The sequence below is a fragment of the Natator depressus genome, chromosome 9 (assembly GCF_965152275.1).
Source record: "Natator depressus isolate rNatDep1 chromosome 9, rNatDep2.hap1, whole genome shotgun sequence".
Classification (NCBI taxonomy): domain Eukaryota; kingdom Metazoa; phylum Chordata; order Testudines; family Cheloniidae; genus Natator; species Natator depressus.
Window position 1 is genome coordinate 63,853,533 of NC_134242.1, and position 25,822 is coordinate 63,879,354.

At 50.5% G+C, this 25,822-nt stretch overlaps 1 protein-coding gene across 1 annotated transcript; it reads left to right on the top strand.

The window, feature by feature from the left end:
* The first annotated feature begins 1,552 nt into the window (after nt 1–1,552).
* BTK (Bruton tyrosine kinase) lies at nt 1,553–25,616 on the top strand. Its single transcript, XM_074963100.1, has 19 exons — nt 1,553–1,594; nt 8,917–9,108; nt 9,960–10,058; nt 11,009–11,077; nt 12,353–12,434; nt 15,402–15,530; nt 15,698–15,762; nt 16,467–16,648; nt 17,239–17,301; nt 18,099–18,153; nt 19,046–19,128; nt 19,298–19,425; nt 20,644–20,721; nt 21,012–21,183; nt 21,532–21,748; nt 23,884–23,948; nt 24,336–24,454; nt 24,607–24,764; nt 25,131–25,616. The coding sequence occupies exons 1-19, from the start codon at nt 1,562–1,564 to the stop codon at nt 25,200–25,202; spliced, it is 2,061 nt and encodes a 686-aa protein (XP_074819201.1). The 5' UTR covers nt 1,553–1,561; the 3' UTR covers nt 25,203–25,616.
* The last annotated feature ends 206 nt before the right edge of the window (nt 25,617–25,822 follow it).

Genomic DNA, 25,822 nt, shown 5'->3' on the forward strand with positions numbered 1-25,822 from the left:
ACTTTTGCATATATCACAAAAGAAGTAACCCTTTAGTTGCTGTGTTGACTTCTGTACAGTGCTCCTCTGTCCCAGGCTCCAGCTATCATTCAACCTCTCCTCTTCCCCAAGGCTACACTGATGGCCAGCTATAGTGGCCTCATTGGGACACACTTTTACACCCAGGGTTGTTCTTTACATCAGAGACTGTAACAGCAGAGGGTCCCCGCCAGAGAGAATACAGCTGGGGGGTCAGGTTCCCATTCTTTTTCACCACAGAGCTGGGGGGGAGGAGATTTTCCTGCTGTAGGATGAACAGATGCAAGGAAGTGGAGTGAGAGGACAGAAAGATGGACACGGATTGCGGAAGTTTGGGGGAAGGAGGGGCTCATCTCGCTCTCTCTCTGCTGTAGGGCTCCAGGGGAATTCCCCAGGAAGCCTCAGGACTTGGGGACCCCCCTTTCTCTCCCCCAAACAATGACAGATTAAGCACAGATCTCATTGGTTCACGGTGGCCAGAGACCCAGGGTGCAATGTACATGCACAGATCCATCTGTAGGGCTCCACTGCTTGAGAGGAGTGGAGCCAGGAAGCACGAGAACCATGAGCTCAGGGTGCCCTCCCTGCTGTTTCTTGGGTTTGGATTTCCAGCGCCTCCCTGTGGTGTGCCTCCAGACAGCCCAGAATCCATTGCATAGTGGTGTGCTAATTCAGACACAAGAAGCATGAAGCATCTGGTGGATAGCACATGTGACAGGCCAAGCACACACACAGTTGGGTCCATCAGAGAATCACACAGAGCCACTTCCATCCCCCTTTTCTGAAGGGAGAAAAGACCAGCCCCGTCTCTTTGGGCCCTACCTTAGAGATCCCATGAGCTACCACTGCCCAGACGATCCTTGGAGGCTCCTCTTCTCTCCTCCTCCCCCCAACCTGGTGCCACACCATATTTGAGCCACACCACGCAGCCTCACTGAGCTCTGGGGTTTGACACTTTGTATGTGCAAATGCAGCTGTCCCACATTTGTAAGAGTACAATTGACCAAAGTGTCATATCTACAGGAAGTAACATTAACCAGGCAGAGGGGAAGCCATCCTCTCACTCCCACTCTTGTGCTTTCACTTCGATAGAAATGGACAGCTTACTGCGAGGTACGTGGCAAATGGCGCTGGGGAGTCACCCAGAACAGCCAGGGGCAGTGCCTGGACCCTTTAGAAGCGGAGATGGGAATGTGGGCTGGGAGCAGAGCCCCTGGGGTAGTGACCTGGGTTTAATATTACGATTATGTATTATTTGCACTGAGGTACTGCCTAGAGGTTCCAGTCAAGGTTGGGCTCCTGTTGTGCTAGCTGGGTGCTGCCCAGACATAGGTTAGAAAACACGCCCTGGGCTGAGGAGCAATGCCTAGTTAATGGAGAAGCTGGATGTTATCTCAGCGAGGATGAAGGCGGCTGGACTGTCCATGGGGCCATAGGAATAGAGTGCAAGGAACCTGGTCCACCTTTGGTATTTATCTTCCTTTCCTTTGTCACTGGGCTCTCCCTGGAAGACACACTGAGGAGCTGTCCTGCCGGGACGTGGATGCTAGCCATTGCTCGGGTTCTACGTCCCAAGGTAAAGCCTTTTTCACTCTTGTCAGTAGAGTGGGGTAACTAGTTTGACAACTCTGTTTGCGGCAGACGTGGCAGATCCAGCTCAGCGTGACTCCTCGGGTCAGATCGCTCATGATTTCTGAGGGTCCAGGGATCTGAGGACATGGCTGAAAATCCCAAGCCTTCTGGGCATTGGAGTACTAATGGTTATTCCTATGAAAAGTCATTATAACCAGAATTAACTCTGTGATTCAGCAATCCCTGTTTGTTATTCAGTCACCTACCCAGGGAGCAGAAATAATGCTGTGGGAGTCAGGTAACCGGTCCCACGCCATGAAGACCATACAGCCAAGGCAAACAGCTTGCTAACAGTAATAATATAATACCTACCTCTTCTATAGTGTTTTTCACCAGTAGATCTTAAAGCACTTTAGAAAGATGGTATCATTGTCCTCAGTTTACACATGCGAAAACTGAGGCACGGGGCAGGAACAACTTGCCCAAGATCACCCAGTAGACCAGAGCCAGGAATTGAACCTAAGTCTTACTCCAGTGCCCTTTCCATTAGGCCATCCTGCCTCCATTGCCGTAGGGAATACCCTCCTCCAGCTAGTTTCCCTAGCCCACTCCCCTGTTCCCCCACGCCCGCCTCCGCATTCAGATCCCTCCTTAAGACTCTCTTGTGCCATGATGCCCGCAAGGTGTGAGGTCAATCGAGTCGTACAGATTTTCACCCATTTTTCAGAGATATTTTTAAACAAAACTGTACAGAAAAATAATTGTTCAGTGAAGTTGTGTGTCGGCCACTGCTCAGCAGAACATAGTGAATTACCGCAAGCCCTCTCTGTGCTCTTCAGCTCAGTTGGTTTGCCTCTAATCTGAAACTGTAAAATTCAGATACGCCGGCGATAGGGGCCATACAAATATCAGACAGACAGAATCTTCAAGGTGGGGACCATGCCAGTTTATTTGAAGTACCAGACATCACAGCATGCTTACGAAAACAGCAAAACATAACTAACAACTGCTTGGCTGGCTGGTTCTTGCTCACGAGCTATAGGTCTAACTCAGGGGTGGGCAAACTTTTTGGCCCAAGGACCACATCGGGGAATAGAAATTGTATGGTGGGCCATGAATGGTCACAAAATTTGCGTTGGGGTGCGGGAGGGGGTGAGGGCTCTGGTTGGGGGTGTGAGCTCTGGGGTGGAGTTGGGGATGAGAAGTTTGGGGTGTAGGAGGGTGCTCTGGGCTGGGACCAAGGGGTTCAGAGGGTGGGAGGGGGATCAGGGTTGGGTCAGGGGTGTGAGAAGGGGTGCAGATTCCCACTAGGGGTGTGGACTCTGGGGTGAGGCTGGGGATGAGAGGTTTGGGGTGCAGAAGGGTGCTCTGGGCTGGAATTGAGGGGTTTGGAGAGTGGGAGGGGGATCAGGGCTTGGGCAGGGAGTTGGGGCATGGGGAGAGGCTCAGGGGTGCAGGGTCTGAGCAGTGCTTACCTCAAGCAGCTCCCGGAAGCAGTGGCATGTACCTTCTCCGGCTCCTATGCGGAGGCGCAGCTAGGTGTCTTCACACTGTCCCGTCCACAGGCATCGCTCCTGCAGCTCCCATTGGAGCACCAGAGGGGGGCATTGGAACGCGTAGGAGCCGGATTGGGGCCATGCTGTGGCCTCCGGGAGCCATGTGATGCGGCCCCAACCATGCACCCCGGCCTGAGGCCCCCAACCCAACGCCCCAGCTGGAGCGGGGCCGAGGCCGCTCCCCAGCGGGAGCTCGCGGGGTGTAGTTTGCCCACCCCTGGTCTAACTGGTCACCATATGTAGGGGGCGGGAAAGAATTTCTCCCCAGGTAAGATTGGCAGTGCCCTTGAGGGTTTTCACCTTCCCGTGCAGCATGTGGGTGCAGGTCACTTGCCAGGATTATCTGGGCATATCTCACTTCATCACTTCATGAGGGCTCAGGCACTGGTGTACTTCAATCCCTCCTGTTCTCTGCCTGGGACATGTCATAGTTTAGTCTCCCATGGGCTGCAACACTTTTGGTCTAATTTTGGTTGCGGGATGTAGTGCGTGGGTGCTGGTGGCCTGGGTAATACAGGAGGTCAGCCGGGTGATCTGGGGGGGTCTCTTCTGCCCCACAACTCTGTGACGTTAATTAATAACAACTTGCAGCCTGAGCATTTTGTGGCTGCTTCCGAACAATGGAATCAAGATCGAGTTGTGAATGATTCTTGAGCCAGGAGAAGGGGAAGGAGGATGGTTTTTTATAACAGCTAGTCTTGCTGCTAATGCACGACCAGCTCTACTCTTTAATAATTGGAACGTAGAAACTGCCTCAACAGACCAGGCAAACTGTAGAGGTACCGGATCCTGTCTCTGGCAGTATCCTCTGCATGATGTTTCAGATAAAGGCAACCCTCCCCCCTCCATTTGAATGTATCTATGTGCTCAGTTGTGCAATGCTGTATGTGGGAAGAAAAATTCCTTCTGGACAACTTTTGACCAGCCTTTACACCAAGGACTAGACTCTGCTGTGTACCATTGACTTTGATGGGCTTTTTGTCATTGACTTCAGTGGCAGCAGGACTAAGCCTTAAAGCATGAGGACTGGTAAGCATGTAACTTCAGAACAGCTAGTGGAACTGCAAATGTTACTCCTGTGCATCATAAATTGTGTTTTAGAATCTTACTGAATTAGTTTTATAATACCCTGCAGCAGTGAGTTTCACACGTTAATGCTTCCCTTGTGCAAAAAAGTCTGCCTTTGTATCGGTATGGAATGCGTTGCCTTCCTTGCCCTTATAGGAGGGAGAAGGGAAGGGGAGTTCTCCACTGGCCTGCTCTGAACCATTCATTATTGCCTGTTTCTCCAGCAAATCACTTCTGACTCTTCTCCCTCCAAATTAATAGGCCATGGCCCCACCTATAACAGGGCTGCTTGTAACAGTGGCTTAAAACAATTTTAGTCTATTTTTGGATCAGGGCTTTTCTCCCTTGCCATTAGCATCTCTCCTTTCATTATGATGTATCTCTGAAATTACTGAGCCCTGCAAAGTGCTCTGGGATACAGTTTGCACCGCAGGAAAGGCATTAGACAAAATAAAGCTGTATCCTTTTTTTAAAAAGGATTATTTAGAACATCCTCATGCTATCATTAGTGTGGAGCATTCTGCAAGAGGGAAAACAGAAGTGATTTTCACATCAAGTGAAATGGACATCACATGTGGCTCACAGGCATCCAGTGCTAATGATGTTAAACTGGCTAAGTCTTGGGCATGTTGAAATAGCATAGAGAGTACACTTCACAGAATATCAGGGTTGGAAGGGACCTCAGGAGATCATCTAGTCCAACCCCCTGCTCAAAGCAGGGCCAATCCCCATTTTTTGTTCCAGATCAACTTAACAGCCCCCTCAAATATGCATAGCCAAGCAGCATTTTAGAGTAACTAACTGAAATTTCCATATGTGACTGTCCAGGCTGTCAGCTAGACTTAGCCAGCTTTTGGGGTCATTTTGGGGGCCTTCCATACTAGGGCAAAAGTCACGCAAATGTTATAGCTTCTAGGCTGCAAACTATTCCATATGTGGGAAGTATGTAGTTATTAGGGTTGTGGATTAATCACAGTTAACTGACACAATTAACTCAAAAAATTAATCATGATTAAAAAAATTTATCGTGATTGATCACAGTTTTAACTGCACTGTTAAACAATAGAATACCAATTGAAATTTATTAAATATTTTGGATGTTTTTCTACATTTTCATATATATTGTATTTTGTGTTGTAATTGAAATCAAAGTGTATATTATTCTTGATTACAAATATTTACACTGTAAAAGATAAACAGAAAAATAGCATTATTCAATTCACCTCATACAAGTACTGTAGTGCAATCTCGGTGTGGTGAAAGTGCAACTTACAAATGTAGATTTTTTTTTGTTACATAACTGCACTCAAAAACAAAACAAAGTCCGCTCAGTCCTACTTCTTGTTCAGCCAATCGCTAAGACAAACAAGTTTGTTTACATTTACAGGAGATAATGCTGCCCTCTTCTTATTTACAATGTCACCTGAAAGTGAGAACAGGCATTTGCATGGCACTTTGTAAGCTGGCATTACAAGGTATTTATGTGCCAGATATGCTAAACATTTGTTTGCCACTTCATGCTTTGGCTACCATTCCAGAGGACATGCTTCCATGCTGATGACACTCGTTAAAAAAAAATGCATTAATTAAATTTGTGACTGAACTCCTTGGAGGAGAATTGTATGTCCCCTGTGCTGTTTTACCTGCATTCTGCCATTTATTTCATGTTATAGCAGTCTCTATAGATGATGACCCAGCACATATTCATTTTAAGAACACTTTCACTGCAGATTTGACAAAACGCAAAGAAGGTACCAATGTGAGATTTCGAAAGATAGCTACAGGACTCGACCCAAGGTTTAAGAATCTGAAGTGCTTTCCAAAATCTGAGAGGGATGAGGTGTGGAGCATGCTTTCAAAAGTCTTAAAAGAGCAACATTCCGATGAGGAAACTACAGAACCTGAACCACCAAGAAAGAAAATCAACCTTCTGCTTTTGGCACCTGACTCAGATAATGAAAATGAACATGCATCGGTCCACACTGCTTTGGATTGTTATCGAGCAGAACCTGTTATCAGCATGGACGCATGTCCCCTGGAATGGTGGTTGAAGCATGAAGGGATATATGAATCTTTAACGTATTTGGCACATAAATATCTTGTGACGCCAGCTACAACAGTGCCAGGGGAACTCCTGTTCTCACTTTCAGGTGACATTGTAAACAAGAAGCGGGCAGCATTATCTCCTGCAAATGTAAACAAACTTGTTTGTCTGAGCGATTAGCTGAACAAGAAGTAGGTCTGAATGGACGTGTAGGTGCTAAAGTTTTACATTGTTTTATTTTTGAATGCAGTTTTTTTTTAACATAATTCTACATTTGTAAATTCAACTTTCATGATAAAGAGATTGCACGACAGTACTTGTATGAGGTGAATTGAAAAATACTATTTCTTTTGTGTTTTTACTGTGCAAGTACTTGTAATCAAAAATAAATATAAAGTGAGCACTGTACACTTGATATTCCATGTTGTAACTGAAATCAATATATTTGAAAATGTAGAAAACATCCAAACATATTTAAATAAATGGTATTCTATTATTGTTTAACAGTGCAATTAATCGCAATTAATTTTTTTAATCGCTTGACAGCCCTAGTAGTTATATAGTTTTATTTCTAAAATATGACCACGTAGAGCATGATTTGCAAACCCATGAGCACACGATTAACTTGTATCGCCAGGGAGAGCCCCTGGATCCACACTGCAAAGTTCAGGTCCATTTTGGATTTCTAGTACTTATAAATGCAGCAAGGGGTTTGAATCTAGAGCTTTGATTTGGGCCCATTTCTACCAGGACACTAAAGAGAATTGCTCTGCTGCTGTTGTGGATGGATGGAGTGGATGAGGCAATGTAAGGTGCTTCGGTTGCTTTTTTGAACCAAAGTTCTGAGCCTCAGATCCAGCTAAGCTGTGGTCAGAAAAGGGCCTGCACTAACAGTGGCTTCATAGGCCTGCACACAGCCAGTACACCTGCCTCAGTTTCCCTTCCATTTGCCCATAGCTAGGAATATCGTCTTTCTCAATGTCCAATTCAAAGGCCCACCTCGGGGCATAACGTGTGCCTGTACAGTAATCCTGACAAAACCATTGTCCCCAAACCCCAAAGCACAGCAGGTACAAACACAGCAGTTTTCCCATTCCCCCTTCCAGGGCCATCACTTCCAGGTCACCCACCTGACAGTCCAGCCTGTTCCCAGTTCCTTTGCCCTTGTTCCAGGGCCCCACTCGCCAGGCCAGCCACCAGGTCATTCTGACCCACGACTGTGCAATCACAGCCAAGTCTATTCTCCCGCAAGAGAGCCCCCTGCAGGGCTCCACTCAGCCCTCTCTGCCTCTCTCCCCTTCTCCTGGGATCCGCCCTACAGCATCAAACCTCTCGATTTGGGCTCAGCTTGCCCTGACCAAGCTCTGCCCAGGGGCCTCTGCAGGAAGAATCTGGGCCAGTGCTCCTCCACAGCTCTCTGGGCCAGCTCTCCTCACCTGTAGTTCTGTCTGCCAGGTCTCCTGTAGCTCTCTCCCAGTAACACTTGCCACTACTCCTCTCTACCTCTGTCAGTTCTCACCTACTGCTTCCTGTCTCTTTCACAGGCCGCTCACTCCAGCTCTTCCTATCTCCTTCCCTACGGCCAGGCTGCCCTCTTTTAAGCCCAGTTGGGAGGCATTTGACTGACCAGTCACAACTGCACAAACTTCTTCCTCATAAAGGGGCCAGGGCCAACCGACAATCACTTCCGCATTCTTCCAGGCCCCAGGGCTGTCAGGGACCAGGTCTGTTGTAAATTACAGCAGCCTTGGGGCTGTTCTAACTCCCAGCTGGTAACAGATCCCAAGTTAGGTCAATTGGAAGCACCAGAGCGCTCCAGCCTTGCCCACTCCCCGAGGCACATGCCTACGGCATCCCCTATACTAGGGATAGTGGGGGAGGATGGGGTGAAGCTACTCAGTTAGGGTAGCTTTATGGCCTCTTTGTTCAGTAGCCAGATGCTAGCTGCAAACCTCCAAGATATCATCACATGGCAATCAGCCATGTAACTCCCCAGAAATATCACCCACATTTGAATCATAAAGAAACAGGACAAATGAATTCCCCCCTGCTAACACACACACACACACACACACACACACACTTTTTGAGGTTTCTTGTACATCACTGATAAGAGTCAGCTATGTCTCCACTGGCTGATTTCAGATGGGGTTTTCCTTTCTTTCTCTCCTCTTCCAGCCAGCGTCGTGTCGGAGGTTAGCCTGTGATAGCCTGAGGATGTTCCCAGCAACAGCATTAGGGATCTGACCAGAGCTGAAACCTGCTCAGATACCATCATATCTTTCTTGGTCATTACTGGGACTCGGCAATAAAAAAAAAAAAAAAAAAGCAGTAAAACAGGAAACTGAAAGATAAAGATCAAGTGTGTAAATTACTCCCCCTTCCCTTTGCGTCCTTGTGACCATGTATCCAGCAATTAACATCTCCAGCTCGCTCAGATCCCAGTCCAAGTGGGTGCACAATGCCAGTCTGGGATCTCGCTCTGCCTTCCCCAGGTGACAGTGTGAGCTAACAGAGCACCAGCATCCACGATGTCCCATTTACTTCAATGACAGTTGCGGGACTAGATTGTGGGCAAGGTCTAGAACTCTGCATGATGATCTGGCAGTATCTGGTAGGCTGCTCACTGACTGGCTGGTCTCTGCTTTGCTTTGGCAGCGGCAGCCCAGCGAGTGCGGTGCGGAGGAAGAAGAGGAGGAGGAGGAAGGCATGGCCTCCACTATCCTGGAAAGCATCTTCCTGAAGCGCTCGCAGCAGAAGAAGAAAACCTCTCCTCTCAACTTCAAGAAGCGTCTCTTCCTCCTGACAGAAAGCAAGCTTTCCTACTATGAGTATGACTTCGAGCGTGGGGTAAGTCCCAGGGCCTAGAGAAAAGCAGGGGACATCACTAATGGGGCAAGGGAGGCTCTGCAGAAGGCTTAGCCCCACCAGGGTCTGATCCCCTGCTGGAGGACACAGAAACACTCTTTCCCTGGGTCAAGCAATGACTCCCAGTGGCAGCGGGCCAGGAGTGCAGAGGGTGCTCGGAGGAATAGAGGTGAGGGGGAAGGGAAGTGTATGGGTCTGAGGTTTGATCTAGTCACTGTGAATGTCCAACTCTGTCAATACATCTTGTTCAGGCAGAGACAGAGTCTGGGGTAACAGGCCAGGCTGGTGCCTAGAGATTAACCCTGCAGCCAACTTGGGTGCAAATCAGACTCCAAGCTTACTGGTTGGCCCCTTTCTCTCTGTAAAATGCGAAACCCCCTCCCCTCTCCTCCTCCTCCTCCTCCTCCTCCTAAATTCTGGGAAAGCTTGGATCCCAGATGCTGATCCACACCCAAACTTTGCAGTTCACATCCCTCTCTAGTGCCATGGGGCTGCAACAGAGTCTAGGAGCTTACAGCTGCCTTCCGTGCTCACCAGGATAAAAGAGCATGTGCCCTGCTAGGCATTTATTCCTAGAGCAGTTTCTCAGGAGACTGCCAATATAGCTCAGAGCCCAGCATCCCAGGATCTCCAGGGGAACCTGCTGGTACCTTGTGATGGCTTCAGGAACTGCTGGAGAGGAGTAGTAGGCTCTGGGCTAAATCCTGCCCTCGGATGCTGAAGTCAGTGGGAGTTACGTGTAGGTGTCTGGGGGCAGTGTCTGTGCTGAATTCTGATCATGGGGGTCTAGTCTCCCTCCCCCCGCAATTCCTTTCCCTTGTTCTCTTTTGCAGCGACGAGGCAGTAAGAAGGGGTCTGTGGACATAGAGAAAATCACCTGTGTGGAGACGGTGATTCCAGAGAATAATCCTCCCCTGGAGCGGCAGGTGCCGGTAAGAAAGGGACACGTCCCCATTGCTGACATTGCCCCCCTCCTCCCATCCCCAGCGCTTCCTCCCAGCCCAGCTGTCCCTGGCAGGAAGACAGGCCAACGGCAGCCCTTCTCCCCACCATACCTGCAGGGTGTGCCCAGCCGCTGTGGGGAGATTCCTGCCCCAGTTCTTGCTGGAAATGGAGTTGAGTCCTAGCCAGCCCCCCAGGAACTGGCTGCAGTTCCTCTGGGGAATTAAGGTGGGAGCTTCTGGCTGCAGGCCCCTAGGGAATTAGTGAGCAAGGCCTTTCCAGTCCCCTCGGGGCATTGATGGGGGATTCCCTGATTCAGTTCCTCAGGGCATGGGGGAGGTTCCCACTCCATTTCCAGATGGGCATTTGGAGGTTGCACTCTAGTCATCTGGGTACACTGGCCCTCACTGCATGGCTGTTAGCCCTGTTGCTCTGTCATGTCAGATGGCATGTTAGGTAGAGCATACGCCAGAAGCAAGTACTGGTGTAGGGGGTAACTGCTGGCTGCTTTCCCAATCTCATGGGCCTCTCCCAGCCCTGATGCCTGGAGTAGCAGAGGCAGGGGAGCAGGCTTTGGGTTTGTCTGTCTTCTGTTAGCTCCCATGATGGCACAGAGGCCTCATTCTGAGATCCCTTGATGCCTGGACGATGGGCAGGCTGCAGAATGGATGCGGCTCTGTGTGCTCTGACATGCCAAAGGGTGGCGAAAGGTTGTAGCAGATTAAGATCTCAAATCCCCAAAGACCGGGGAGCTGCCCATATTACAAAGCCCTGATATCCAGAGCCATAGAGCACACAGCAAATTCATTATACAGCACCGATCCGTGGAGCCAACAAGACACTGTGCACATCCAAGCTAAGGGGCTGGCACTTGGGTACTGCAGGCACTGATAGCAATTCTCCAGACTATAAATCCACCTTCTCTGGCTGTTTCTTGCAGAGGAAGGGGGAGGATTATAATGAGATGGAGCAGATCTCGATCATAGAGCGGTTCCCATACCCCTTCCAGGTGAGTCACTCTTCCCCTCAGCTCCCACTGGGGCTGGCTGCAATGAGCTCGGGCTTGCTTTGCATGAGGAGAAGGTAGCAGGGATGGGGTGGGGGGTAGGGCCAGTGTTCCTATGCTTTGCTGTGCTGGGATCACACGCAGGGTGCTGAGCTTAATCCACTTTGAAAGTGGGGTAAGCTAACCAGGAACACTGCGCTCGTACTCCAGAATCAGAGTGCCCACACAGGGCGCTAATCTGGGATAGCTGTTGTGCTTTGCATTCGCACCCAACCTTAATCTGAATTAACTGTCAAGTGTAGACAAGCCCTTAGTCTCTCTGTCCCTTAACTTCCCATCTGTACAATGGGGATAATGGGACTGCCCTACCTCACAGGGGTGTTGTGAGGGTAAATACATTAAGGGACTGGGAGGTGCTCAGACACTGAGGTGTTGGGGACCAAATAAAGAGTCGATGTTGATGTGAAACCGGTGGGTATGTACTTGGCACAGCTCAGCCTGCTGCCACCTGTGCTACTGTGGCAACGCTATTTATACTCACTCTAGCGCAACAAGCTCGTACATCCCAGCTCATAGTGTGGACGTAGCCTTAGTTTCTATTACACAGTGTTGCTTATACAGTAACTTTCTCTCCGTTTTACTGTGCTGGCTGTAATGTGGTAGGTACATTGGTGTCTGAGTCAGGGTGACTATCGGGGCCTAAGATGCACCATTTGAATCCAGATCCAAACTTCCCCCAAATTTCAGACCCAGGGTTTTGGTTCTATCAACAAGAGAACCTGGAGTCTGCTGCAGAGTTTGGATCTGGGGGTGTTCAGATCTGCGAATTTGATTCAGGCCCATCTCCAATATCTTGGTTGGCTGGTTAGCTACAAACGGACACAGTTTTCTGGATTCTAGTTCTGGAGACTTAAAAGACATTTTGCTCTTTGTGGACTGAATTCTGTATGCATTTCCCCTCCTTAGCCCATCTCTGATCCAGTCATAATCTGCAACTGGGCCCCATAAGATCCCTGCACATTCTCTGCTTGTCTGAGTCCTGTTTGGTGAACAAAGCAGCCCCTGAAATATTGAAAGTCAAAGGAGGAAGTGGAAAGTCTTGGGGGAGGGGGCTTATTTATAACCTCCTGGTCACAGTCTCATAAGCACAGCCAAGGGGCCAGAACAAAATTAAAGGGGTTATGCTCTGCAGCAAAAGGTTAAAGGCCCCAGTCCCCACCTTCTCCCTAAAGAGATTCCCTGGCTGCTCTGGAGAGCATAAGTCTGTCTGTCCCACAGGTGGTATATGATGAAGGGCCCCTCTACGTCTTCTCCCCGACAGAGGAGTTACGCAAACGCTGGATCCACCAGCTGAAGAACGGTGAGTCTCTGGCTTTACAATGACACCTTTTTAAAAATCTTGCACGGGGCAAGGCAGGTGTCTGTATTCCGCCCAAGTCCTACTGGCTACTGATGGGGCAATGACATCAGCTTTGGGCTAGAATCATCATCATTTCATTTGAGCCGGGACCATATTGCAATGATGCCGTGCAGCAGGGCTGTAACACTTCTGGCCAGCTGAAATCTGATGGAGCTGTGTGTGTGGGTGTGTGGGTGTGGGCTTGTGTGTGAGGGGGGAGATTAGCTGTCTGAAATGACACAGGGAAGTTCACACATGCAAGCCGGAAGGATGTCAGTCTGATAACGGGGAAGTCAGTTATTGCATGACAACCCCCATCTTCTTAAACAGCAAGCATGTAGCAAAGCCTGTAGCTCAGATCAGCTCTTCAGCTGGGTGACAGTGCTGTGTTCACACTACTCTGCCCTGGATCCTACCCCTTGCTTCCACTCTGTCTGACAGCATGCCCCGGTCTCCCCATTAACCATACCCCTGCAATGGCTGTGCCTTCAGCTCACCACCCTGCAGCCCTTAACGTCACTCCTCAGCAGCTGCTGCCCTCAGAGGCCAAACTCAGCCCAGAATAACAGAGCGCTGGTTGCCCATCAAGTGCCACACACTGACAGGAACCCAGGGATGCTGCTAGAGAACATGTGGACTGGCCGGTCCTGGCTCCTGGGAGAGGATGGGTGTCTCTCCAGTGAGGGGTGGTGCTGTGCTGCAGTATAGTGCTGGAGAACCACCTGTGACAGTTTGCCATGACAGTCATGGAACCTTGCGTGCAGGGACAGCAGTGCATCTGACACCTAGTAATGAGGACAGAACAGCTGATTTAGTACCTAGTCCTGGGGGGGTGGGGGCGGGGGGTGTCTCTGAATCAGGAGAGGCTCCCGAACAGGCAGACGAAGAGAGACCCGCACAAGGAGAGTGAAATTGACATTTCCAGTGCCACCACACAGAATGTAGCAGCTTCCTCTGCCCTGGGTGTGTCTCCAGATCCAGCGCTGACCTTCCTCAGCACACAGGAGTTTCCAGCTGCAGAACTGGAGTGGGCACATTTGGGAGAAAAGGGGCAGCTTTAGGAATTAACCACCCATAGTCGCTTTCCCCACAGCACTTCTTTGGAAAGGCAACAGGCCAGTGAAGTGCCAGCTGTGCAAGGAGAGTGACGGCTTTACAGAGTTCGAGCTGGGGGCCCACTTCGCCTCTCCCTTGCTCTGGGCTAAAGGAAGAAGGGGCCTGCTGGAGGCAGTATGTAATTACATGGAGTCAGGCCCACAGTGCGATTGTGCAGCAGCTGGCTATGAGCCGCTCTCATTGACTCCCGGGGGAGCTGCTCACAGGCTGTGCTGCATAATCACGCCCTTGGGATGTTTGGCTCATCAGAGCAAAACGCTGAAACTTCCCAGCCTGTCTGTGCATTTATCTTTTAATGCATGGGCATCACACCAGCCCAGCCTCTTGCTGCCTGGACGCCTGGGGCCAAGAACCTCAGGCCTGGCCATTTGGCATCTGGAACCTTTCAGGGAAGGGGAACCACAAACATGGCTGTAAGTGTGTCAGCACTGCAGTTAAATACCCTCGCTGCCCGTGTCAACTAGGTGGATGTTTAATGCAGTGTAGGCATTTGGGCTGGAGCCTGCGCTCTGGGACCCTTTTCTAGCCCAAGACAAAACATCTACACCACAGTTAAACAGCCCCATAGCCTGAGTCCCATGAGCCCGGCTCAGCTGACATGGGCCAACAGCGGGTGTTTAATTGCAGCATGTGCATGCCTTTTATGGTTCCCTGACCCTCCGGTCACTGGACACAGGCCTGGTACTGAGGAACATCATAGAGCAGCCTCAGGGCTGCCCTGAACTGTGCTGACTGTCACAGCCCCAAAGGAGTTGTCCTAGCAGCCTGGGATTGCAGGTGTACAAGGGTGTTCCAGCCACACTCATTTCTCTCAGCCATCCCCCGAAGCTAGGGGCTTTGAGGACAGTGCTGTGCTGGCTTCCCTCCCCTGCAGGATCCTTCTGCACAAGGAGAGTCCACAGCTGGACAATGAAGCCAGCTGTCTGGTTTCTATTCCTGGGGCAATGCAAAGCAGGCTTACTGGGGCTGAGCATATGGTTTTTAATGTCTTCCTCCCTCTTGTCTTTCCAGCACAGCTACTGAAGTATCACTAGCGTTGCCACCCACTCAGATCCACCACCAACTCCCTAAGCACACTGGGGGGTACGAGGTGCTATGGTCACAGAGCTGTCCTAAAACCACCTCACAATTCCCTTTGTCTGGTCCGGGCTTGTCCACTGGAGCCTCTGATTTCAGGACCATTGGAAAGCCAGGACTTGCCAAACCTCAGCAGGCCAAGGTGCATCCTGCTGGAGAGCAGGCCTGTCTCACCCCTGTCTAAACCAGTCAGAGGGAAAAGGCACCCGAAGGAGAGGACAAATGACTGAACACTAAACAAGCCAATCCCCATTGCCTGAAGGCCTGGGGGAGGGCTGAAGGTTTCAGGTAATGGAGGATTGGGTTATTGGGCCAGCAGGCTTTGATGTCTGTGTTCGGGGTCCCCTGGTGATAAAAAGCCAGCTGGTTTCCCACAGACTCTGCAGCTCTGTCTAGGAACTCTGTCTAGGAACTCTGCAGCTTTGGTCAAACCCTGGGTGACAGATCCAGCCTTTGGATAACTGAGAGTTATGGGCTTTGGCTAGCCAGGACACTCAGATGTCCCAGTACTGTGTGTGAGAGCAAAGCCTTGATAGAAAAGAGATAGTTAGATGCGACTGTGATTCAAGAGGGGGGCATTGAGTGAAGAGCTGACGTGAGTTACTAAGGAGCCTCCCATCCTTTTCATCTAATTGTTTATTAATTGTATTCTGGGAGCACCTAGGAGGTGAAGCTCTTACCCCTTGTGGAGGGGACATCGCCCATTGTACAAACAAGCTTTCTCTCCTGCTGCAGTGATCCGTTACAACAACGACCTGGTGCAGAAATACCACCCCTGCTTCTGGATTGACGGCCAGTACCTATGCTGCTCTCAGACAGCCAAAAACGCCATGGGTTGCCAGGTCCTGGAGAGCAGGAATGGAAGTAAGACACCACCTTCCACTCCCAGTTGGTCCTCCATTCTTCTTCTCTGTGCTTTGGTTCCTCGCCCCGTCTCTGGAAGGCAGGTCCAGACCACCTTCCGAGCATCTCACCACTTGCTGACCCTGATGAGTTTTTCAGCTTCTTTTCCTTCGTTTCTTATCTTAAAGGTTTAAAGCCCGGCTCTCATCGCAAGACAAAGAAGCCTCTTCCCCCGACCCCTGAGGAGGATCAGGTATGAGAGGAGTGGCTGGGGTCGGTACTTGTCATGGGGTGGTCTGTCTCCTTGGAGAGCAGTGGGGGTCTAGGGCCAGCCACCCCTTTTCCAAGGCATTTCAGAATAGGTGGTTCCAGGATCACCAGGTGTGCCAGCCTGCTGAGCTCTTAGCTCCATCCAGAGAGAGGCCAGCAGGAAGGCTCTCCTGTTGCAGGCTCCTGATGCTGGCAGGCTAGGGAAGCCTGAGAGAGCTCAAGCAGAACCCCAAGGAGGAGGGCTGTAGAGCCCCTTTGGCAAGGGAAGGAGTTTGAGCCTAGGGGGGCAAGGAAAAGGCCTGGAGGACGGTTGCACCAGAGAGGCCCTGGGGCCACAGTAGAATTGGCAAGTCCTCCCTGCTGAGAGGGAACTGGGAGCCTGGGGAGAGCTGAAGCCCTGAGCGAAGGAACGCTTAGAGCCTGGACAGGCCAGAGGAACTGTACATATTTTGTAAGGACTTGATGAATGAGACCCCAAGAGGGGACATGTTGGTTTAACCCCTTCCTGGGTGCAGGTGAGTGCACTGGAGAAACATGCAGGGGGAGCTGAGGTGGGGCGAAGGCAGTGCCAGGCCCCGGGTGGCATGATCAAGGACCCAACGCTACAACAGCGCTCTGTACTGCACATAGTGAGGGGCAGGATGCTGGGCCCTCATTGTGTTCTGTGTTTCCCCCCACCCTGGAAAGATGATGATGAAGCCGTTGCCCCCCGAGCCGTCTCCCAGCACTGCGAGTGAGCTGAAGAAGGTGGTGGCGCTATACGACTACCAGCCGATGAATGCCCAGGACCTGCAGCTGCAGAAGGGAGAGGAGTACTTCATCCTGGAGGAGAGCAACCTGCCCTGGTGGAGAGCCCGGGACAAGAACGGGTAAGAGTCCTGGCATGGATAATGTGGGGGAGGGACCTGTACACTCACAATCCTGTACACACTTACCCCCCTCCTGAGGGCACCCTCAGAGCACATGTGTGCCCATGTACCCCTGCACGCAACTACGTCCCCCACACATGGGTGTGCCTCCCTTAGAATGGTGCAGGAGCCAATGGGGAACTGTCCCTTTTCCCAGCATCCTGCTGATTGAAAGCTAAATGTAGGCAGCCTGTGCGCCCTGCAGACACGTGCTGGCAGAGTCTGTGCTGGGGACAGACCCCTCTGGGTGGGGTCACCCTGGGCCTGCTGCAGCTCCATGGCGCAGGCTAACAGTCTGTGCCAGCGTCAGGGAGGGAGAGGCAGCTCATTCACTTGGATCAGAGGAAGGAGGAGGACTGCAATGGGCTGGCTGTGCATGTCCTTGGTACCGATCTGATCCAAAACCCACCGGAGTCCACAGAGAGACACTCTTTGGCCCCAGTGGGCTTTAGTCTCTCCATGGCCATTTTCCACCAGGATTTCTGGGCAGGAATCCTGGGTCTCCCTGCGCTCCCTAAGGAGAGTCTTATGGGTTCTCTCTTCTCCTGTAGGAAGCAAGGTTACATTCCCAATAACTACGTCACTGAAGCCAAGAATTCCTTGGAGATTTTTGAGTGAGTATGAGAAGCCGTGAGGCCAGCTGGGGATTCGGGCTTCATTGGGATCTCTCTTTATTAAGTAGTAGAGTTCAGCTTTTAACATCAGAGCCTCCTCTGCCCCACAGATGGGTTGGGGGGGGCCGGCTCTGCCACTCCCACCCCCTCCGCCCCACACAGGGGGCGTAGGGGGCTGGTTCTGCCCCAGACCCTTTCATTCCTACTGTGCTTTTGTCACAGGCCTGCTTGAGGATACAGCACTGAAATGTGGGGCTGGAGAACGGTGACTGCCTGTCGCACAACCAGGCCTTCTGCATAGGGTGACCATATTTCTTAAACTAAAAACAGGACAGCCTGGGGCTCACCTCAGGGCCCTCCCCCCACACAGGGCTCACAAGAGCCACCCTCCCCACACTGTCCGTGGCTGGGGCTGACCGGCTGAGCCCCACGCCACCAGCAGCAGGGCTGGGGCTAACCTCCTGAGCTCCGCCCCATCCGGGGGGTCAGCTCTGAAAGCAGCAGTGCCTGCCAGCAGCAAATTTCTCTGCTCTCCTGCTGGCGGGCACCGCTGCCTTCAGCTGACCCCCCAGGCAGCAGCTGCTGCTCTCCTGCTCTGCCTTGCTGCCAGGACAAATGCACAGTTTTGGTGAAAAAGTAGGGACAGCTGGGACAGAGCTGAAAAAGGGAACTGTCTCGGCCAAAACAGGACGTATGGTCATCCTACCTCTGTGTCACCACAGAGCTGTGTGTCCGCCCCCACAGTGCCTCCTATCCAGGGGCCTCTTCCTGATCATGACCATGTTCTCTTGTTCCAGGTGGTATTCAAAAAACATAACCCGGAGCCAAGCCGAGCAACTGTTGAAGCAAGAGGTGACTGTGACTTCAGCAAAAATAAGGCTCCCAGCAGAGCTAGGTTGCTTTCTCCTCTGCAGTCCTTGCTGGGCTCTTCTCAGAGCCCAGACCCGATTCCTCCAGCAAGGAAAGCCATGGGTCACCTCCACAGCATGTTCTCCCTGCTCTGGGTCTTGCCCTCTGAGCCCCAGCAGTACACAGGAAAGCTGTCGTGTTCATCTAGGAGCAGTGGAGCCTCGCTGTCATGCCAGCTGAAAAAATCAGAGAAGTGCTGGCGCTGGCTTGGCTAGTGGTGCCATTTCAATAGGAATTAACATCATCTCGAGGCTGGGCCAGATCCCCAGCTGATGTTGATTGCGGTAGCTCCATCAAAGTCTGTGGGGTTGTGTCACTTTACAGCAGCCAAGGATCTGGCCTGATGTGCATAGACTATAAAGCTGCTGCCTCCTTTGAGCTAGGCAGGGGTACGTTCCTAACACTAGGAGGCAGAGTAGAGCCTGCTGCGAAATGGCTCTGCCAATCAGGCAGAGATGGATGGTCCCAGAGGGCTGCTTTGCAGAGTCCACTAGCCCCAGCCCAGCCCAGCCCAGGGTGGGATGGCCAAGGCCAAGAATCCAGTCAGAAGACAAAGCAAAATGAACTCAATCTACTCCAGCCTGAGGGTGAGGGAGAGCCTGTACTGGGCTCCCCATTTGATTGTGGAGATGCTGCCCTCTTTTCACCCCCCTCCGGTGAGCCAGCCCCTCAGGACCCAGTTCACTTTAACCCTTGCCTGCCCACTCCCCCGTGGAATGAGTATGAGTGTGTGTGTGGGGGGGGGGTGTTTTTGGATTGTCTGGTTCTATCCCTTGTCTCCTCACAGACATCCAGCCCTGTCCTCCATGCTGAATCTCCTCTCTCTGTGTTTCAGGGGAAAGAAGGAGGCTACATTGTCCGAGATTCCACCAGCAAGACAGGAAAATACACAGTCTCTGTGTTTGCCAAGTCCTCCGGGTAAGCACCATCCGAGGCTGTTTTCCTTTCATTAGGCACAGTATGGCAGCTAGCTTGTTTCTGTCCCGTTGCTTCCCCCGACTCTGATGCCCACTTTCCAGGCCCACCTCCCGCTAGCTGGCACTCCCCACCCCACAGTCACTGACTTGGAGTGTGATTGATTCTGCAGGGACCTGCAAGGAGTGATCCGCCATTACGTGGTGTGCTCCACGCCCCAGAAGCAGTATTACCTGGCAGAAAAGCACCTCTTCAACACCATCCCGGAGCTCATCATGTACCATCAGCACAACTCTGCTGGTGAGTACGCAAGGGGAAAGAGGACACGGGCAGAGCAGACTCCTGTCAGGGTCCCATACCCTACACAGGCTCTGCATCTCCCTCTCCAGCAATGGGACCGGAAGGGGCTGAAGGCTCCCCTATCCAGCTGACCTCTGGCAGTAGGACCCAAGGGAGAAACAGTTCATGGCATGATTTCCCCACTCCCTATTGCTGGGGTCCCTAGAAGAACAGAAGCCTACAGGCATGATAAGCAACCACCTCTCAAAGAGGGGGCAGCAATTCAGAGGAGGGTGAAACAGTCCAAGAAAAGGCAGGATGAAACTCCCACTTTGCATTCAGTGGCACTACTGTGCGCAGAACAAGCATGCAGGGGTTGGTCTAGCTCCCAGTAGCAGGGTGCCGTCCCAGAGCACCCCCTTGTGGCACACCAAGACCCTGCTGGCATGCTTCCTCTTCTCCTTGGATTCAGAAATAAACCGCTCACATCCAGAGCTTGAAACAGTATTCCCTTTCTCCTGGAGTCTGATTTACTTGGTGTAATGAGAATCCTGCAAAAGAGATCCTGCTTAGAGTCAGGGTCTTCCCAGCCCTCCTTAGAGCTGAGAGGACTTCCTCTCAGGCTCCTCCCTCTTGGCCCAGGACACCCACTGCCCTCTTTGTTGGGCTATGCTCCTCAAGTCAGGCCAGCGGTAGCCAGTGACATCCAACCAGCCCTCCTCCTCCTCCTCCTCCCCCCCCCCGGGGGGGGACCTCTTTTTACCTTAGTCCTGTTCCCTGGGGTGGGAGAACTCAGTAGGCAGCAACCTTCCCTTGCTAGTGTCTCTAGGCGCACCTCTCCTTGGGAGCAGCCCTTCTCTGTAAGCCTGCAACCCTCCAAATGAACTCCTAGGGACTCACTAGTCAATTGACTGCACAGGAGGCTGGTTGGCAGCTAATTACAGGTGGCCTGAGGTTGGCTCATTTGGCTTAAAGACAGGAAGATTGGATTGACTGCCCTTAAAGGGGCCAGCCACCCTGTGGCACCCCCTGTTTCTGAAGGCTGTGACACTCTGGGCCCCAGGAAGCACAACAGGACAGGCAGCACTGGGATTCAAAGCAAAGACTGTAGGTTTGTGCTGATGCAAGAATATCCTTGTCTTCTCATGGATGCTGGAGACGCATGTTCTTTTCTGGAACGTCAGGAGGTACATAGAGCAGGGATGTACCTCACACTGTAACCTCTTTGCTGTGTTTCAGGGCTCATCTCCAGACTGAAATACCCTGTGTCTCAACAACAACGAAAGAATGCCCCCTCCACAGCAGGACTGGGCTATGGTAATGCCTGCTGTTCTTTCATACATGTGTGATGGTACTGCACGTTACCGCTTGTGTCTGCCTTCAGTGCTACTGCACCACTCCCGCAGTGACTTGCTGCTCCCCTGCCAGAGCTCTTAGAACATCCCCTACCAGGGTCCCTCCCTTCTAGGACAGGTTAGGGTTGGGGTGGCTGCGAGGGTCCCTGCAATCAGTGCGCCTGCACCTTTCTTGACAGCATCCCTTCTTATGCATATGTTTGTCCAGGTGAGTTACTTCCACATCATTGCCCATGCTGCTGTTTGTTACAGGGTCGTGGGAGATTGACCCGAAAGACCTGACTTTCCTGAAGGAGCTGGGTACTGGACAGTTTGGAGTGGTGAAGCATGGGAAATGGAGAGGCCAGTTTGATGTGGCCATCAAGATGATCAGAGAGGGCTCCATGTCAGAGGATGAGTTCATTGAGGAAGCCAAAGTCATGATGTAAGTGGCAACAAATCCTGTGCATTTCCTGTGGGGTCTTTACTACAGAGATGTCTCATTTGGCCTTGCCACATCCTCAGAATTCATCCTCCAGGTTCATTCACTCCTGGTCATTCCCTGCACTGCTCCACCTATGGACACCAACCCTGCCCTCGAGGAACCGCCCTGTTCTGCGATGAGAGGCCACTGCCATTCCCACCTCCATTTAGTACTGCGCTTCCCTCACAATTTTGCCAGCAGATACCAGTCTTGGAATGCTTGCCCTTGCCAGGATCTCGGTCTCCATGCTCCTAGCATCTCCCCAGCCACTTTCTGCAGTTTAATTTATTTTCTTGTCCTACAATGCAGGAACCTGTCACATGAGAAGTTGGTGCAACTGTATGGTGTCTGCACCAAGCAGCGCCCTATCTTTATTATCACCGAGTACATGGCCAAGGGTTGCCTCCTGAGCTACCTGCGGGAAACCAGGGGGCGGTTCCAGCCCTCTGAGCTGCTGGAGATGTGCAAGGATGTCTGTGAGGCCATGGAGTACCTGGAATCCAAGCAGTTCCTGCACCGAGACCTGGTAGGGTCCGTAAGGAACACGATGAGTGATACACCTCTAGTGCTGTGTGAGTCATAGGGCGTCATTGAAGAAGGCTTGGCTGAACTTACAGACACAACCCAAAAAATCTAGTTCTCCTCAGTGAAATTTAGGGTATGTCTACACTACCCACGTTACAGCATGGCCACGGCAGCACTGTGACATGGGCAGCGTAGACGCACTTTATCGCCGGGGGAGAGCTCTCCCAACGATAAAAAAACCCCACCCCTAACGAGCAGTGGTAGCTTTATTGCCGGGAGTGTGACCCCCAGCACTAAAACGCTATCTATATTGGCACTTTTCAGCGCTAAAACTTTTGTCGCTCGGGGGTGTGTTTTCACACCCCTGAATGACAAAAGTTTTAGCGCTGAAAGTGGCAATGTAGACACAGCCTAATGGGCGGTGAATTGAGAACAAATAACAGGAAATGATTCTTCACTTAGGGTGTAATGACCCTGTGAGAATCACTGATGTGGGAGGTTACAGTCATATCCTGGGGCTGGACAACTCAATGCCTGATTGTAGTTGTAGTTAGATAGATTAAAGATGGAGAGGGAAATCAACTTCAAATCTCATGTTCTCGACAATCACCAGATTGCTGCAGGGGTCAGCAAAGAACTTCCTCGCAGGAAGAGCCCAGGGGTTAGCATCCTTTGAAGAGTTCAGCTACTGCTGGAGAGGATTTTGGGTTGGAGGAACTAATGAACTAAGTCAGTGAAGCAAGTTCGACATATTCCTTTACATTGATTTTACCAGTTTGATTTGAGCCCAGCTTGTTCATGAGCATGTAGAGGCAGCCATGCAGCCTTCTCTCTGCAAAGCATCTCTCTCACTTTCCTTTCCCTCCCAGAATATGAGTAGTGTGTACCATATGTACAGTCCAGCCCTCCTAAGCCTCTGCTCCTCTTGCGGTTTAGTAGAGAGACTGAAGAAAGCACAAGATTTTTCAACCACATTTTTGCCCACTTGGTGCTCTCAGCAAATAAGTAGGACTGGAGGACCTCTCTGGTCTCAGGCAGTGGTAGACATTGCTTTAGGCAACATGGGCAGGATTCTCTTTGAGTCAAATGTAGTAGAAAAAAGAAGAGACTCAGGCTGTGTCTACTTAGCTATGCCAGGGTAACCCCCTAGTATAGATGTAACCTACACTGACAGAGGAGGTTTTGATGTCAGTGTAGGGACACCACCTTCCCAAAGTTAGCTACATCAACAGAAGCATTCTTCTTCCATCAACAGAGTTGTGTCTGCACTGGGAGTTAGGTCAGGGTTGTGTTTTTTTCACACCCTGGACTGACGTAACTATGTCTAGCTATGTCAACCTAACTTTTAAATGTAGGCCAAATCTCAGGACCCCATTTTTAAAAGCAGGACTCTCTTTTTATGTCTGCAATTTGCCGATGCAGTTAACGTCACCTAGATGTCTGTTAAATCAGGTAGTTAAAGCTCTATTGTAACAGACCTGCAATACCTATGAGTGTGAAAATGAGAAAAATTATTGGCATCCATAAACTAGCATTGCAAAACCGAAGACAACTTTAAAAGTCAGGGCCTCAGCACTTGAGAGATATTTGGGACAGAAGGCTGAAAATTTAATACAAGAGCTAAAATGAACCATTTGGCTGGGTAACGTGTAAGCAGAATTTCCAGTTCTAATCCTGATGGTGGAGAGTTAGTTAAAGGACCTGGGAAGATGCTGAGTAGGGTTAATGCTGCTCGTAAAATCTCCAACCTGGCCTGATCTACCTTGTAGCGATGCAGGAATGGTGTCAGCTGTGGTGCATCTGTATCTGCCAAGTCTTTCTGACATGTCTTGGGTGAAATGCCAACTTCTGCTAAGCTCAGTCCTCTCCTCCCCATGGCTGGTGTCAGTAACATGACCTAGAGAAATCTTAGTTCACGTTCCCCTATGACATGAGCTGCCATGGTGCTGTGATTTGGCAACCAGTGCCTTCCTCTGAGCCGGAGACCAAGGCAAGCCATTTTGTGCCTGGCACATTGTTTGTTATGGGGGATGGTCACTGCTGCAGTGATTTCCCCCTCAGGGAAGTGTGCTTTGTGTATTTCATATGCCATATTCAATGCTGATACTATGACTCTTCCCATCTCTCTGCCTTCAGGCTGCTCGCAACTGTTTGGTGAATGACCAAGGAATTGTGAAAGTCTCCGATTTTGGCCTTTCCAGGTCAGTGTACATGCATGCACATGTGTCTCTCTTCCTTTCTCTTTCACACTTTTTCTCTGCATCTCTTTTATCTTCTTCATCCCTTTCTCACTCTCCTCCTCCTTCTCACCCTTTTTTTTCTTTTCTCCCATTTCTGCTTGTATTCTCTCTTCATCCAAATCTCTCACCAAGCTTTTTCTCCCTTCTTCCTGTCTCTTCCTCTCTATCACTCGCTCCTCCACCCCATCCATCTCATCCATGTGTATTTGCCTCCCTCTCTGTCTCTGTCTTGTCTCTCCATTTCCTTTCAGGCTTGACTGGGTGCAGGAGAGGTTCATTAGATGAAAGAGTGAATGAATGGGGAAAAAAATGTGAAGCAACATCACATAAAATGTGTATCTACTGCAGGTATGTACTAGATGATGAATATACAAGCTCCATGGGGTCCAAATTTCCAGTTCGGTGGTCTCCCCCAGAGGTCCTTCTGTACAGCAAGTTCAGCAGCAAGTCTGACGTCTGGGCTTTTGGTGAGTTGGGAGGACAAAATTTCAAGTTGCTGACAGGGAAAGAGTGGTTGAGTGGAGTCAGAGAGAATCAGCTCCTCTAGGAAACTGCTTCAGATATGATCCTATATCCCTTTCTGCCCCATGAACTGTCCATGTGCATTTCTGTTTGACAGGGGTTCTGATGTGGGAGGTTTACTCTCTGGGAAAGATGCCCTACGAGAGGTTTAACAACAGTGAGACAACAGACCACGTCACCCAAGGACTGCGTCTCTATCGGCCTCAGCTGGCCTCGGAGAGAATCTATGCCATCATGTACAGCTGCTGGCATGAGGTAGGCCTTATTCCCACCAGTACACATCCTTCGTGTCTACCACAACCCATCTGCAAGTCTCCATAGTCACTCCATCCAGTGGACCAAATCTTGCTCTGCAAATGCCATCTGGTCCTGGGGGGGAAGAGGATTTTTATCCCAGGCCTGCTTTACACTTATAATTTATAAAGTATAGCTGACTTGGTATGATTTTTTTTTTTACCAGCATGGCTAAATCAGCAAAATCCTTCCGGTATAGATGCAATTATTACTGGTATATCTACATCAGCAAAACTCTCCTAGCATAGACAAGGCTCCAGTATTTATTTAATCATAGGTTTCTACTTCACTAGTATTTTCCTCTGCGTTTTTTTTTTTTTGTTTCAGAAAGCAGAGGAGCGACCAACCTTCAGAGTCCTTTTGGGAAATATCCTCGACATAGCAGATGATGAACCTTGAACTGCTACTTGAACTAAGCTGTCATTTATTAGTGTTTATTTTTGCCATTTAATCTTTTCTGTGACTAACAAACCTGCCCTAACAGGCATTGGAAGAGTCCTAAAAGAGCCTGCCATACCCAGAAAGGGAGAAAATATCTGGATCCACCAAACAGCATCGGACCCTAGCTTCTCCCACAATCCAACAACTTACTTGTGTTGGAGCCCTCCTGATACTAAAGAGAATATCAACTCACTTGTAGTTACAGATCAAGAACCTCCCTGGAGAAAGGATCCTTGAAAGCAGCACTTCACTGCTGCACTGAGCTCTTGCTATAGCCCAGAGACTGACGGGATTATAAATGGTAATAGCCAGGTACTAATGGCCCCTGCATGGGGTGCAGGAACTAGGGATTTTTGTAAAATAAAACAGTACAAATTGAGAGGAATTGGGTCACTGAGATCCAGTAGCTCCTGTCTAGCATGCAGCTCTGGTATGGTTGGCTAGGCAGTGGCTCACAACAAGAGAGTGCTACTAGGTGTGCTTGCCACTGGACAATCAAGAAAAGGCATTTCAAAAATACTGGGATGGGGATGGCTTCCAGCCTCCATGACCTGTCAGTGGTGGTCATAATTGTGACC